General features: G+C 46.0%; 1 protein-coding gene across 1 annotated transcript; it reads left to right on the forward strand.

Annotated features, from left to right (window-relative positions):
• Positions 1–6,256: 6,256 nt before the first annotated feature.
• Positions 6,257–8,264, forward strand: LOC311328138 (DNA topoisomerase 4 subunit B-like; the record flags this gene model as incomplete). Its single annotated transcript, XM_084462159.1, has 3 exons — positions 6,257–7,706; positions 7,878–8,096; positions 8,236–8,264. 3 exons carry the CDS (start codon positions 6,257–6,259, stop codon positions 8,262–8,264), a joined length of 1,698 nt encoding a protein of 565 aa, XP_084318285.1.
• Between the last annotated feature and the right edge of the window lie 8,217 nt (positions 8,265–16,481).

Raw genomic sequence — 16,481 nt, forward strand, 5'->3', positions numbered from 1 at the left:
TGCAAGTCGGTAATCGTGGGCATGCGCGTCAGAGGCTTTGGTCGCATAGTTAATATCGGTTCGGTCAATGGTCAAGCAGGCCAATACGGTCAAGTCAATTACGCTTCTGCCAAGTCCGGCATACAGGGATTTACAAAGGCATTGGCGCTTGAGAGTGCTGCCAAGGGTATTACAGTGAACACCATCACCCCTGGTTATGTAGATACCGATATGGTTCGCGCTCTACCTGAAGCAGTCTTGGCAAAAATCACCGATAGCATTCCCGTTGGCCGACTTGGTATACCAAAAGATATTGCACGTGCAGTGTCCTTTTTAGTCAGTGAGGACGCAGGTTTTATTACAGGTTCTACGCTCTCCGTAAACGGTGGCCAACACATGTATTAACCAGTAATAATTCTGGTCTATGTGTCGAAGATCCATGTACCTCAAAACTTTTGAGGATAAACGAGACAGGTAAGGGAGAGTTACGGTGGTGAACCAGAGTGATCACTTAGAGCAGCCATATAACAGCCCATATATAAAAGAAATAGCTAAAATTTTCTCAAATCTTCTAGATAATAGTGTCACCCAAACTATTCAAGATAACCAGCAGGACCGATTCAACCCCAAGACTATTCTGGAAATTCTGAGCAAACAGTGGCAGGAACAGGCCGTAAAGATGGATACTGCCAAGTTGATTCAGCATCAGCTTGAATTTATGGAGAAACAGTGGCAGCTTTGGCAACAAGTCAGTCAGGCTTTTGTGGAAAAACGGGCACTGTTGCAATTTGCCGATGGGGACGAGCGCGACCCTCGGTTTCAAGATGGCGAGTGGAACACAGAACCTGTGTTTTACTTTTTAAAGCAGGCGTATCTGTTAAACGCGAAAATGCTGGAAGATCTTGTCGACCACCTTGAATTTAAAGATGACAAATGTAAGCAACAAACTAAGTTCTTCACCCGTCAGTTTGTCAGTGCTCTTTCGCCTGCTAACTTCCCATACAGTAACCCTGAAGTTTGCCGCGAAATGCTTAAAAGCGGTGGCACCAATTTACTAAAGGGCATGGAGAATTTAGTTCGCGATCTAAAGCAAAGCCCGGCTTATGCTCTGAATATTTTGCAGACGGACCTAGACGCTTTTGAATTGGGTACTAATCTCGCTGCCACACCTGGTAAAGTGGTTTACCAAAACGAATTGATGCAGTTAATTCAATACACCACGACTACGGAAAAGTGCCTTCAGCATCCACTGTTGTTTGTCCCACCATTTATCAACAAGTACTATATTCTTGATCTCGGTTATAAGAAATCTATGGTCCGTTGGCTTGTTGACCATGGTGTCACCGTATTTATGATTTCTTGGGTAAACCCAGTGGCACCCTTGGCTGAGAAACGATTTGATGATTACTTGTTGCAAGGCCCAGTGGCTGCACTTGATACCATTGAGGCAATTACGGGAGAACACAAGATCAACACGGTTGGCTATTGCATAGGTGGTATGCTGCTGGCCACAACGCAATCCTACCTGCAAAGTCGTGGGGATAGTCGCATCAACAGCATGACCTTTTTCACCACCCTGTTCGATTTTGAAGATCCTGGCGAAATCGGGAACTTTGTCTCTGAGCAAATATTCTTACATTTAAAAAAAGAGACCGAGACGTGCGGCGTTCTGGATGGTCGTACTCTGGGCATGAGCTTCAGCCTTTTGCGTGAAAACAGCCTCTTCTGGCCATTTTATATCAATAACTATCTCAAAGGGGAAATGCCTTCAGCATTCGACATTCTTTATTGGAACAGCGATGCAACCAATCTGCCTGCGAGCACCTTTAACTTCTATATTCGCAATACTTATCTCGACAACTGTTTTGTTGAGCCTGGGAAAGTGATTCTTAATGATGTCCCCATTAATCTATCGATGATAAATTTACCAACTTACTTTGTAGCTCCAAGATCTGATCACATTATCCTTTGGGAGAGTGCTTATAAAAGCGCCCGCCGTCTTGGTGCAGGGGTCAAACATCACGCAGCCAAAAAGCGCTTTATTCTGGCAGGCTCTGGCCATATAGCTGGCATTATCAACCCAGCTGAATATGGTAAGTACCCACACTGGGTCTGCAACAGCAGTGTCGGTAATGAAGGTTTACCGGAAAATCCACAAGCTTGGCTGAATGAGGCTACCAAGGTGGTTGGCTCTTGGTGGCACGACTGGCACCATTGGCTGAAGGAACAATCTGGTCATAAAATCAATGTGCGACAAGTTGGAGTACATCCTGATTTTCCAGTACTGGAGACTGCTCCTGGCAGTTATGTAAAAGTAAGGATTTAAAACAACACCGGTAACCGATATGGCAAGGATTTTCTGGACACTTTTTTACGCTGTCCTAGCAAGTTTTTGGTCATACACTAACGGTGCTAGGTAGCCATTGGTAGAGTGCTCTCTCTGTAGATTATAAAACACTTCGATATATTCAAAAATTACCTGCTTTGCCTCTTCCCTCGCTAGGAAGTCCTCATGATGACTCAGTTTTATCTTCAGTGTGTGAAAGAAGCTCTCGGCTACAGCATTATCCCAGCAGTTACCTTTGTGGCTCATGTCGCGTACATAGCCATTGTAGTTAAGTAACTGCTGATAGCGATCAGAGACATATTGACTACCATGATCACTGTGAACCAAAAGACCTTTCTGTGGCCTGCGCTTCCAGCGAGTCAGTGACCAGTGGTGCTGTCATTCTGTAGCCCATAGACCAACCTTCAGCTCCTTGGAGCATACGTCGAGGAAGACAGACAGGTACAGTCAGCTATCGTTAGTGGGCACATGCGTAATTGTCACCAGCATACGCATAATTGGGCTGTGTTAGCTGAAAATCTCTATCTAACACATTTTCTGCCACTGGTTTGTTATGCTAGAAATTTGTGGTTGCTTTAAACTTCCGTTTGGTTTTGCAGACGATGTTGTCTCCATCCATCAAGTGACAAATCTTCTGCCGACTGACATGTTTGCCCATATCAGCCAGATCGTATTTTGGTGTGGTTCTTTTAATACGAAATGCAGCCGCTAAAGCATCAGAGTTTTTGATATATCAGGTACGAAAAAGGGACGCTTTTATGGTGATATAATGTTGTCAAACCAATAGCCACATAGCACCATGTTGTGAACGTATCCTAGGCTAATACCATCGATTATTCATTCTTCTCATCAACTTGTGATCCTTTGTACGCTATCATGCAGCACCTTGCATCCACTTTTGGTGTGGTTCCCTTGCTACGACGCCACATTCATTAGTTCTCCATGATTACGAAGGAGAGAGCATTCCTTATGCAAGTTCCAATACGCCCTCCAATCTCCACTTGAATCAAGTGAACGTAGCTTCAATACAGCCTATGCCTCTTGCACACTCCACTTTGCCACGGTTAGATCCATCCGGTCATTGATCAAATGGCGGTAAGCTTCATCAATGACTCCACTGTCAATCGGATAGCCAGCATTCAGCGCCTTGTCATCGAGAGCATGGGACGGTTTTTTGAAGATAGTTTGCACACTTATCAATGGTCTCCAGTTTGGTCATACCTCGCTTGCTAGCACTTTGCCTTATTCCTAGGACCACCTTGTCAGACTTTCACCTGAGTATTTTCATGGAGCGTTCTGCCACCCAGCTTTCAATATCCTCATCCCATTGGTCGTGTAAGCAGTGACCGGTTTTCCTCAGATATTCAAGTACATGGATAACGTCCATGATGATGGTTGTCTTAATTCCCTTCTTGTTCATAATCCAAGTAATCAGTTTCCGCTTATGTTGGTTCCCATCAATAACAATGACTAACTGCTGTTTCTACTCCGGATCTCACCTTAGCGCTTCCTCGAAAGCTTCTTATATCACGGCTTACGCCTCTCTTTCTGCACTGGACTACACTCTCTTATTCTTAGCGGGGGGACGGAATTTAACAATGTTGTCGCTCTTTCGATCCATATCCATGACCGATTCTGCCGTTGGAGGATTGGGTTTTACCGTATAAGCGGTGGCTGCCTGTGCTATTTGTTTGCGATCTTTCTTCTCTTCCTGACTGGGCCTAGTTTGCAGCTTATGCTGACTTTTTTTTTGTGTTCTTCCTAGTTGCTTCCCTCAATCCTTCCGGGCGTATCACTAGGCCATTACTGTCAAAACTGAGGATCTACAGGTCTTCTGTTTGCTCAATTCCAACCTAGATGTTCGTAAAAAACTTCAAAGTCTTGAGCCGTATCCGCTACCAGTTGCATAGTCTGTCATTTTCCAACCATATCGTGGCAATTCTTACGATAACGTTTAATTGTTCTACCATAAGAGCGATCCATTATATCGATGACAATTTTTTTCCTAATGTTATCAGAGTACTGGTCAGTATTGAGGTTTAACTTAGCATCTAGCAGCAACATGCTGGATTGTTTACGCTGGCTGTAACTGTGACGCCTGACTACGACAGAACCAAACAAATTGGTCAGTTGTTGGGAAGTATTTTTCTAACGTGATTCCTCTGCTCACCGTCGCTCCTCGTTATCAACAATTGCTGCGGCTCATCATCGGCCTGTTTATCCAGATACCCTTGGAGGAGAAGGCGCAACACTGCGTTGTCTTCAGTCTGGATATAGCTATCTATGGTGCCATGCTTTTGTTGGAGAGTGGATTCGGGGTGCTGAATAATCGTGTTAAAATGATCAAGAGCTGGTGAAAAGAATGAATAATCTAGGGTATTGACGCGGGATGCGGCTACAAGAGACGGTGTTATGTAATTATTGGTTTTACGGCGTTATATCACCATACAACTTCTCTTTTTCGTTACCTGATATATCGAAAACCCTGCTGTTTATCGGTTGCATTGTCGTATAAAAAGAGCTGCACACAAATGGTTTGTGTACCTCCTAGGTAAGGGATAATTTCCATCCATGGATGGTCAGTTATCATTGTATGAAAGCAAAGCGTCTTTTTGTAGCCGCTTTGTTGTACCTGTATGCAATGATGTGAAATGACAATCTTTCATAATGAGTAGTATTGTGACTGGTATTATCTGATGATGAAAAGGTAGATACTGAAATTACAGTGGCTGGGGGGAGCTATGAAGTCCATTGCAGTATTCGGTGGTGCTAGAAACGGCCGGCAGGAGGCCTATCGTCAGGTGACTGAAATACTGGTAGAAAGTGGGTGTGACTATTGTCTATGTCGTGGGCAATGTTGGCTTGATGGGGGCTATTGCTGATTGTGCTATTGCCTGTGCGGCAAGGTGGTTGGCGTTATTCCCCATGCGCTTGTTGAAAAAGAATAGGCTCATGAAGGTTTGAGTGAGCTGATCCATGTTAATGACATGCATGAGCGTAAACAGGAAATGAGTGAACTTGCTGATGGCTTCATTACCGTGTTTGGCTGGGCTGGCAGTATGGCTGAACTATTTCAGGGAATCGCTCATCGGCAAGGTAGCTACCACGCTAAACCATGTGCCATTCTGAATACGGCTGGCTATTATGATAACTCGTTGGCTTGGCTGGGAAATGCCGTGAATGAAGGCTTTATTACTCAATAGTGGTATGACAGCTGGTTATTGACCAGTCTCCAGTTGCACTTGTGAATAGATTGATGGGAACCAGACTATGAAATCTCTGCTGTTTTACCTCCATGGTTAGAACAGGTCCTCCCAGTCCGGGGAGGCAATACAGGCGACAGAGTATGTGCAAAATCGGCGGTTGGATGTTGAGCTCTGGATGCCTGACTTACCAGTATGCTCATCTGATATCGTTCAGTGTTTGCAGAGACCCCTTAAAAAGGCTATCAACCAGCGGTATATATACATTATTGGGAGCTCACTAGGAGGCTTTCTTGGTACTTGGTTATTGGATGGGCTGTTGAATAATAGACTCCAGCAAAAGGCTCGGCTCGTGTTGATCAACCCTACAGTCGTTTCCCATGAGTGATTTGAGGAGTTTCTTGGTCCTCAGAAAAACTACCATACCGGTGCTGATTGGGTCATGTCGGAAGAGTACGTTGAGCAACTGTTACTTCTGGAAGAGACCCACCACCTGCACCTAGGAATACTTTGCTGCTGGTTCAAACTGGTGATGAAATGCTGGATTACAGATTGGCTGTGGAAAAGTACAAAGAATGCAGATCTATCGTATATGAAGGAGGTAGTCATGCCTTTGATCATTTTGAGGATATTCTGCCTGAAGTATTTGATTTTCTGACATCCGTTTGAACAAGTCCATGTGCATTCGTTACACTTCCTCAATTAAGCGATCAGTCAGCAAGGACTCATGGTAAAGAACAACTACAATGCCGAGGCGATTGAAGTACTCAGTGGCCTTGACCCAGTGCGCAAACGCCCAGGAATGTATACCGATACTACCCGACCAAACCATCTTGCGCAGGAAATTATCGACAACAGTGTGGATGAGGCGCTAGCAGGCTTTGCGTCCTATATTAAAGTTACCATGCACAAAGACCAGTCTCTGGAAGTGGTGGATGATGGGCGTGGTATGCCGACAGATATCCACCCTAGATATGGAATTTCTGGTATAGAGCTGATTCTGACCAAGTTGCATGCTGGGGGTAAATTCTCTAACAAGAATTACCAGTTCTCTGGAGGGTTGCACGGGGTTGGCGTTTCTGTAGTTAATGCGCTTTCAAGCCGGTTGGAAGTGACTGTGCGCCGTGGTGGAGTGGTTTCATCCATTAGCTTTAAAGATGGCTATAAGGATGAAGACATTCATGAGATTGGGACCTGTGGGCGTCGTAATACCGGAACAAAGGTGCATTTCTGGCCAGACGGCAGTTACTTCGACTCCCCACGTTTTTCAGTACCACGACTGATGCATATTCTCCGTGCCAAGGCGGTCCTTTGCCCTGGTTTGCGGGTTGAATTTAATGACAAGATTTCCGACGACGTTACCGAGTGGTACTATGAAGGTGGCTTAAATGATTACCTCAAGAGTGCATCCAGAGGTTTCAGTACGCTTCCTGCGGAACCTTTTACTGGCTCTTTGAAAGGTGAAAGTAAAGCGGTGGACTGGGCCGTCCAATGGTTGCCTGAAGGTGGTGAGCTGCTTACTGAAAGCTATGTAAACCTGATCCCTACGCCTCTTGGTGGTACCCATGTAAATGGCCTTCGGACAGGTTTGCTGGAAGCGATCAGAGAATTTTGTGAATTCCGTAACCTCCTGCCTCGTGGCGTTAAGCTGGGGCCTGATGACCTCTGGGAAAACTGTGCTTATGTTTTGTCCACGAAGCTGGCTGATCCACAGTTCACTGGACAGACCAAGGAGCGTCTTTCTTCCAGAGAGTGTGCCGGTTTTGTTTCAGGTGTGGCAAAAGACGCTTTCAGTCTCTGGTTGAACCAGCATACGGCAGATGGCGAGTTGCTGGCAGAGCTTTGTATTAACAACGCTCAGAAGCGGATGCGTAAATCCAAAAAGGTTGCCCGTAAAAAAGTCACCCAAGGGCCAGCACTGCCTGGCAAGCTGGCGGATTGCTCTAGCTTGGACCTGAACATGACAGAGCTTTTCTTGGTAGAGGGTGATTCGGCAGGTGGCTCTGCCAAACAGGCCCGGGATCGTGAATACCAAGCTATCATGCCCCTGCGAGGGAAGATTCTGAACAGCTGGGAAGTCGACTCATCTGAAGTATTGGCTTCTCAGGAAATACATGATATTTCAGTAGCACTGGGTGTTGATCCGGCTTCAGATGATCTTAGTGGGCTGCGTTATGGTAAGGTCTGTATTCTGGCTGATGCGGATTCCGATGGCTTGCACATTGCTACCTTACTTTGCGCTTTGTTTGTTCAACACTTTCGTCCACTGGTTAAGCAAGGTCATGTTTATGTGGCAATGCCTCCACTGTATCGGATTGATGTGGCTAAAGACGTGTTTTATGCCCTAGATGAGGCTGAAAAAGAAGGTGTTCTTGAACGTATTCGTGCTGAGAAAAAGAAAGGAAAGGTTAATGTTCAGCGCTTCAAGGGGCTGGGTGAAATGAATCCTCTGCAGCTGCGTGAAACTACCATGTCTGCTGATACTCGGCGTTTGGTTCAATTGACTCTGGATGATGAGGAGGAAACCACTCAACGCATGGATATGCTTCTGGCCAAGAAGCGTAGTGGTGACCGAAAGTCTTGGTTGGAGTCAAAAGGGAATTTGGTGGAAATAGCATGATGATGTTGGTTGCTTAACAAAAGTTTGTCATAAATCCTATTTCTCTTCTATAAAAATAGATACGATGTTTCTGTATCTGTTTGTAGGAGCTGAAATTCAAGACTCTACTGCTTGAGCAGTATAGATACCTACCTGATTATCGCTGCTCCCAACAATATTCAGCAAGGTATCTGACAGATGCTTCGGGTTAATGTTGTGGTGACCGCCTTTCAGAGAATTTTTGAAGTTCCAGATCATGGTGTTGACACACGTGAACAGCTCATTAACGTGAGTTCGCCGAGATAATCCCTTGCGCTAAACAGGATTCAGCCTTCTTGTACATATCCATGTTACAAAACAAGAGTTATTTGAGTACTTTTCAAAAAAACACTACTATGCCTAAAGCCCTTAAAATCCAAAGGATGTAGTCAAAATTGAAGCGTCGAACTCACGTTCATTAGCCATCGATTCGTGACCCACACCTGTCGTCATCACTGCTGTATGTGCGTGTCCCGCGTCGGCTATTCCTGTGAATGCACTGAGTCCATCACTGACAACACCTCAGGTATGATCACCGAGATGCTTTTGCGCCCAGAGTTCCAGTTCCTTTTCCCGGAAACTGGTGACCATGCTGAAACGCACATACAGTGAGTGGTTTTACTAGTTGGTTTACACGGTGGCAACAAATGGGTGGTTGTTTTCAGAACCTTTTCCCCGTTTGCCTCCATGTTTTTCACCATCCCCAGTAGTAATCACCAATCTGCACATGTCCCTGCATGGACAGCTGTCATTTCGTTTTTCCATTACTTGCATAAGCTTGTGCTTCAAGCGCCAAGCAGCATTATAAGAGATGCCAGCTGTCTCGAGAGCTCCATGGCCGATATGTAATTCTTGGTCTGAGTTATTAAAAACATGCCTAGAAACCAAGAGGTAAATGGTAGTTTGCTAGCTTCCAGAATGGTGCGGCTGGTCAATGATGTCTGGCGGCGGCAGTGGTTGCACTGGTAGAGCTCACGGGGTTTTAGGGCACAATACTCTCGGCAACAACACTGAAGACATTCAAACCCATTCGGCCACCGCTATTTGAAAAACTGGTACCGGCATTGATGTTCTTGGCCATATTGCTGAAAGAACTCCATAAGGCTCATGCTTGCTTTTCACCACCACAGTTGATAGTTTCCTGAATTTCATTGCCCAAACGGTAAAAGACATTCAGGAAAATCATGATACATCCCTGCAGTACCAGATTAAGAGCTGGATCACCTTGGCTGCCGCAACATGCCGGGAGCTAAAGATGGCTGAATATATTTATGCTCGCATAACCAATGACTCCGATGCACGGGATGTCGCTATCGGACAGGCAGGTGTAACAATGATTATTAATGGCCTTGGTTTTACCGGTCAAACGTTGTATATGGTTCCAAGATTTTTCGAAAACAAGCCTGTTGATCGGCTGGTTGGAGAAGGCATTCAGCCAGAACATTAAAACGATAAGATTTTTGGACGGACTCTTGATGACTTGTATGACGCTGGCGTCATCTGGTTGTCTCTGAACCTTGCCATCAAGGTCGTCACTCATCTGGAACTGTCTTACAGGGCATTGAATCTGGACGGTACCAAGCTTGCGTGTTGATGGTGATTACAACAGCGATGAAAATCCAGATAACTTAAGCTGCATTCATGTCTGCCTTGCCTATAGCCGTGATAACCGTCCTGACTTGAATCAGGTGATCTTGCAGTTAATGACTGAAAATCAGTCTGGTATTCTTCTATTAATGGCTCCATGTCGTGGTAATATAAACGACAACGCCTGTTTTAATGAGGTGATCAAAAAACACTGGCCCTGCTTCAAAGAGTCCTTTAATAATCGCTAGCTGGTAGCGGATGCGGCACTGTATGTTGCCGAAACCATTTAGTCTCTAGATCAGCAAAAACAGCTGTTTATCTCGCGGGTTTCCCTGAATATCAAGGAGGCAAAGGAGTTAGTTTAAAAAGCACCCTCGATGTCATTGCAGCCTGTTGAAGGCTATAAGGATTATTACTCTGCTGAAGTATCTTCCTGTTATGGAGAGGTTGAGCAACGTGTGGTTCTGTTCCGGAATTATAATCGCAGGCTCAGTGACCAGGAAGCTCTGACTAAAAGGGTACAGGAAAAGTCATTGAATGAGGCCGGTAATCTGGGGGAACTGGGCAAAAAGGCATGTTGCTGTCGTGATGATGCTTTGAAGGCATTTTCTCTCTGGCAAAAGCTATGTGAATACTGTCAAAGCTCAGAGCCAGAGGTTATCAGCAAGCCCTACTATGGGGGAAAAGGCCGTGCATCGACGGATAGTGAGCCTAGCATATGTAATACCATGTACAAGCAACTGGTTTCGTAGCATGTGAAAAGTACAGGATGCACAGGATTTACCTAGTTGCTTTATTATGGGCATGAATGACCTGAATCAGGACGATCTGAATGCAGGTGAATTGTTGCCTACCTATCAGTCGCTGCAATATGTTGAAAGAGGATTTCGATTTCTGTAGAGTCATGATTTCTTGGTGTCATCCCTTCACCTAAAAAAGCTTGAACGCATTGAAGCGCTGCTGATGGTAATGACACTCTGCTTGATGGGCTATGCTGTTCTACAGCACAGAATTACAACATGAGCTGAAAAGACAAAGGGTGTGGTTCCCTTGCTACGACGCCACATTCATTAGTTCTCCATGATTACGAAGGCGAGAGCATTACTTATAGAAGTTCCAATACGCTTGGCAATCTCCATTTGATCCAGTGAGCGTAGCGTTAACACAGCCTCTGCCTCTTGCAAACTCCACGTTGCCTAGGTTAGATCCATACGGTCATTGATAAAATGGAGGCAAGCTCCATCAATGGCTTACTGGCAATATGATAGGCAGCATCGAGCGCCGTGTCATAGCAGGCTAGGGGCGGTTTTTTTGAAGATAGTCCTCACCTTTATCAATGGCTCACGTTTTGTCAGACCTCTCTTGCTCGCACTTTGGCTGATTGCCCAGAGCACCTTGTTAGACTCTACCCTGAGTACCTTCAGGGACTGTTCTGCCTCCCAGCTTTCAATAGCCTCATCCCCCTTGTCGTGTAAGCAGTGACCGGCTTTTCGCCGAGATTCAAGTACATGGATAAAGTCCATGATGATGGGTGCCTTAACTCCCTTTTTTTTCATAATTCCGGTAATCAGTTTCCGGTGATGATGGTGTCAATCAATAACAATGATCCACTGCTGTTTCTGCTCCGGATCTATCCTGAGCGCTTCCTCGGAAGCTTCTTCTATCACGGTGTACACTTCTCTTTCTACACCGGCCCGCACTCTCTTATTTTTAGCTGGAGGACGGATTTAACAACGTTGTAGCTCTTCCGATCCATACCCATGACTGATTATGCCGTTCTAAGATTGGGTTTTACCGTATAAACGGTGGCTACCTGTGCCATTGGTTTACGATCTTTCTTCTCTCTCGGACTGAGCTTGGGCTGCAGCTGACTCTTTTGCGCGTTCTTCTTGGTTGCTGCCATAAACCATTCTTGGCGCCTTCCCGTCAAAACTGAGGATCTGTAGGTCTTCTGTTTGCTCAATCCCAACCTTGTGCTATTCGTAAAAAGCTTCAAAGTCTTGAGGCGTATACGCTACCAGTTACATAGCATGTTGTTTCCCAACCATACTTGGGCAACAGCTCACGATGTTGTTTAATCATTCGATCATAAGAGCGATTCATGACATCACTGACAATTTGTTTCCTCATTTCATCAGAGTACTTGTCAGTATTGAGGTTTAATTGAGCATCCAGTGTAAACACGCTTGATTGCTCCTGCTGGCTGTAACTGTTACACCTAACTACGACAGAACCAAACAAGCTGGTCAGTTGTTGGGAGGTATTTTTTCTAACGTGTTTTCTCTGCTCACCGTCGCTACTCGTTACCGACGATTGCTGCGCCTCATCATTGGCCTGTTTATCCAGATACCCTTGGAGGATAAGGCGCAACACTTCTGAACTTTCAGTTCGGATATAGCTCTCTATGGTGCCATGCTCTTGTTGAATAGTGGGTTCAAGGTGCGGAATGATAGCGTCCAAATGATTACGAGCTGTTGAGAAGAATGAATAATCGATGGTATTGGCGTAGGATGCGTTCACAATAGACGGTGTTATGTAGTTATTGGTTTGACAACGTTATATCATCATAGAATCGTTTCTTTTTCGTCACCGTATATATCGAAACTATGATTTTTAGCGGTTGCATTGTCGTCTCAAAAGAGCCGCTGGCATCTGCATTGTATCATCGCGAGCATACTTATGAATAATGGCTTACCAGAGTCTCTCTATACAGCAGATCAGGTTCGACAGCTGGATCATGTGGCTATCCATCGAGAAGGTATTTTAGGCTTTGAGTTGATGACTAGAGCTGCTCTGGCTGTCATGGCTGCTATTGTCCGTCACTGGCCAGAGGCTAAAACCATGCTGGTGCTGTGTGGGGCTGGTAATAATGGTGGGGATGGCTATCTGGTTGCCAAACAGGCAAAAGAAAATGGCTGGAGAGTCTCGGTGATTGCCTTTAAGGATCCGAGTCAGCTCTCTGGAGATGCCATGACTGCTTGGCAGGCCTGCTCTGAGGCTGGAGTTGTGATTCGATCCTACGATAGTAAGCAGTCGCTGTGCGCTGATGTGGTTGTGGATGCCATGCTTGGTACCGGGCTATCTGGGGATATTCGTGGAGATTATAAAGAAGCGGTAAAACGCCTTAATCATCTTGAAAGCCCTGTGTGTGCTGTGGATATCCCTTCCGGCCTCTGCTCAGACACCGGGGCTCCACTGGGAGGTGCTGTTAAGGCAGCGCTGACGGTCTCTTTTATTGGCCTGAAACAAGGGTTAATGATGGGGCAAGGCCATGAGTATTGCGGAGAGCTGATATTTAATAATCTCAGAGTACCTGAGCCGGTTTATCAATCGGTTCCTTCCCATTGCCAGCGAATTACACCGGGGCAGTTTCATGGATGGCTTTCCCCAAGAAGCAGAGCGGCGCATAAAGGGGACTTTGGGCATGTGTTGTGTATTGGGGGTAACAAGGGGATGCCAGGGGCGATTATCATGACGGCTGAATCGGCAATTCATTGTGGAGCAGGTAGTGTCACTGTCGTCACAAGGAAACGGCACCTGACGGCATTGGCAGTTCGCTGTCCAGAGGTAATGGGAACTTCGATAAAAAGTCGCTCAGGCCTTGGTTCTCTTACTGAAGGAAAGAATGTCATTGTTATTGGACCAGGCCTAGGCAGGGATGATTGGGGACTAAAACTCTTGAAGGATGCACTGGCTGCAGAGTGCCCCGTGGTGCTTGATGCTGATGCCCTGAATATTTTATCTGATCATCCACAATTGCTAAGGGGACGAAAGTATCCGATGATTTTCACACCCCATCTTGGGGAGTTGGCTCGGTTATCCGGGTTTGATATACCAAAGATTAAGAAAGATCGATTTGCGGCGCTGGCAGGCAGTCATGAACAATTGACCACTCTTATCGGAGAGAGGCGGTCTGATCACCAGACGGATATTGTTCTGTTATTAAAAGGGCCAGGTACTCTGATTTTTGATGGCCAAAATACAGCGCTGTGCTCTGAGGGGAATCCTGGTATGGCAGTGGCAGGGATGGGGGACGTGCTCAGTGGTGTTATTGGTGGACTGATTGCACAAGGGCTGGAACCTTTCAAAGCTGGCCAAATGGCGGTTTGGCTGCATGCCTCGGCGGCAGATGAGGTGGTTGCCGGCCAAGGCGAAACTGGTTTACGGGCAACCGAGCTGATCCAGGTCATTAGACAGCTACTGAATGTTATAATTGGTTAATTTATGATCAGGGTTATGTAACTGACTACGACTGGAAGGCTTATGCAAGGCAGATATGAACTGCTGATAGAAAATGAAGAGGCCATGTTGGCGCTTGGAGGGCATCTGGCAGAAGCTCTGGGTGACCATGGTGTTGTTTTTTTGAACGGTGATCTTGGGGCGGGGAAAACCACGTTCTGTCGTGGTGTGCTTCGAAACCTAGGGTATCAGGGGGCAGTGAAAAGTCCTACTTATACACTGGTAGAACCTTACGAAGTGAATGGCCATAAGGTCTATCATTTCGACCTTTATCGTCTCGTTGATCCAGTAGAAATGGAGTTTATTGGCGGTCGTGATTACTTCAGTGAAGCGGCACTATGTCTGGTTGAGTGGCCATCCCGTGGACAGGGAGAGCTACCGAAAGCCGATCTGGAAATCACCTTTGACTATGATCTGTCTAGAAGGAAAGCTACTATCGTCGCAGGTACTGAAGCAGGGATTAATGCGCTTAAAAAAATAAGAGCTCTGCAGGAGGGTGGATGAGCCAGAGGACATGGATTGTTCGTTTAATTCTGAAAACACTATCAGCAATATTTACCGGTAAGAATGCCTCCCAAGTATTTCAAGAAGAGCAAGGCAGCGTTGAACCAGTATTTGCAGATAACAGGCGGCGATTTGTAAAACAGCTCGGTATCCTAATGGTAGGTCTTTCAGTTCTCAAGGCCCATGTTGCTGAAGCAGTCTATAAACTGATTAAAAATATCAGGCTCTGGCGGTCGCCTGATAAAACACGGTTGGTGTTTGATGTTTCTGGGGAGGTCGAACATAACAAGTTCCATCTGAGTAATCCCAGTCGGCTGGTTATTGACGTCGATGGCGCAAGGCTCAGTGGTACGTTTAGCGGTTTGCAGCTGAAAGGAACACCGATTCAAGAAATCCGGCATGGTTCCCGTAACCAGAATGATCTGCGTATTGTGCTGGACCTCAGCGAGAAAGTCGCCAGTGAAAGCTTTCTGTTAAAGCCCAATGCGACTTATGGCCACCGTCTGGTGGTTGACCTGTTTGATGATGAGGGTAGAACGACGAAGCCTGTTGTACAACAAAAGCCAGTTGGTTTTCGTGATATTGTCGTGGCTATTGATGCTGGTCACGGTGGTGAAGATCCTGGAGCCATTGCTTATGGTGGAGGTTACGAGAAACATGTGACGCTGGCGATTGCCAAAGAGATGGCAGCACTGCTAAGCAGGGAGAAAGGTTTTAGACCGGTATTGGTTCGTACCGGTGACTATTATATTGATCTGCGCCGACGTACCAAGATTGCCAGAGACAGTAAAGCTGATCTGTTTATCTCCATTCATGCGGATGGATTTACAGATCGCAGGGCTAATGGCGCCTCTGTATTTGCCCTGTCACGCAGTGGTGCAACTTCGGAAACTGCCCGCTGGCTGGCCCAGAAGGAAAATGCATCGGATCATATTGGTGGTGAAGGTGGTATTTCCTTGGGAGATAAAGACGATGTGTTGGCAGGGGTACTGTTGGATCTGTCGATGACCTCAACGCTTGCGTCCAGTATTGAGGTTGGCAACAAAGTTCTTGACAAGATGGGTGGTATTAGCCAGTTGCATAAAAAACAGGTGGAGCAGGCAGGTTTTGTAGTGTTGAAATCACCGGATATCCCTTCCATTCTGGTGGAGACCGGATTTATTACCAACCCTGAAGAAGCTCGAAAGTTGAAAAGTCGCAGCCACCAGAAAATAGTAGCTAAAGCAATTTTTAATGGCGCCAAAAGATGGTTTTACAAAAAGCCTCCACCAGACACACTGGTTGCCAAGTGGAAACAGGGTGGTACCCATGAAGCCCATCCATCTCGTTATGTTATTAAGCCAGGTGATACCCTGTCAGAGATTGCGTATCAGTTTGATATCAGTATGAATGATCTTAGGCGTGTTAATAGGCTATCCAGTGCCAACAATATCCGTGTTGGTCAGGTGCTGGTGATTCCCAATTAATACTAAAAAGGCTTTGCTACAGAGTAACAAAACGTTATGAAACCCATTCGCCTCCTTGATAATAGACTGGCTAACCAGATTGCTGCCGGGGAGGTGGTGGAGCGTCCTGCCTCTGTAGTTAAGGAGCTGTTGGAAAACAGTATTGATGCTGGAGCGAAACGTTTGACCGTGGAGGTGGAAAGTGGTGGAATTAAACTGATTCGTATCCGCGACGATGGTTATGGCATTCCTAAGGATGAGTTGGCGCTGGCGCTTTCCCGCCATGCAACAAGCAAGATATCTGAGCTGGAAGATCTGGAGGGTGTTGCCACTCTTGGGTTTCGAGGTGAGGCGCTGGCTTCTATCAGTTCAGTTTCTAGACTTACGTTGACGTCTAATATTAAAGGCCAGGAGTCTGGTTGGCAGGCAAGGGTTGAAGGCCGTGATATGGAGGCTCAGATGATGCCGGCTCCTCATTCAGTAGGTACAACCATAGAAGTTAAAGATTTGTTCTTTAATACCCCAGCTAGGCGCAAGTT

Source organism: Borostomias antarcticus (genome assembly GCF_949987555.1).
Source record: "Borostomias antarcticus genome assembly, contig: scaffold_280, whole genome shotgun sequence".
Taxonomy (NCBI): Eukaryota; Metazoa; Chordata; class Actinopteri; order Stomiiformes; family Stomiidae; genus Borostomias; species Borostomias antarcticus.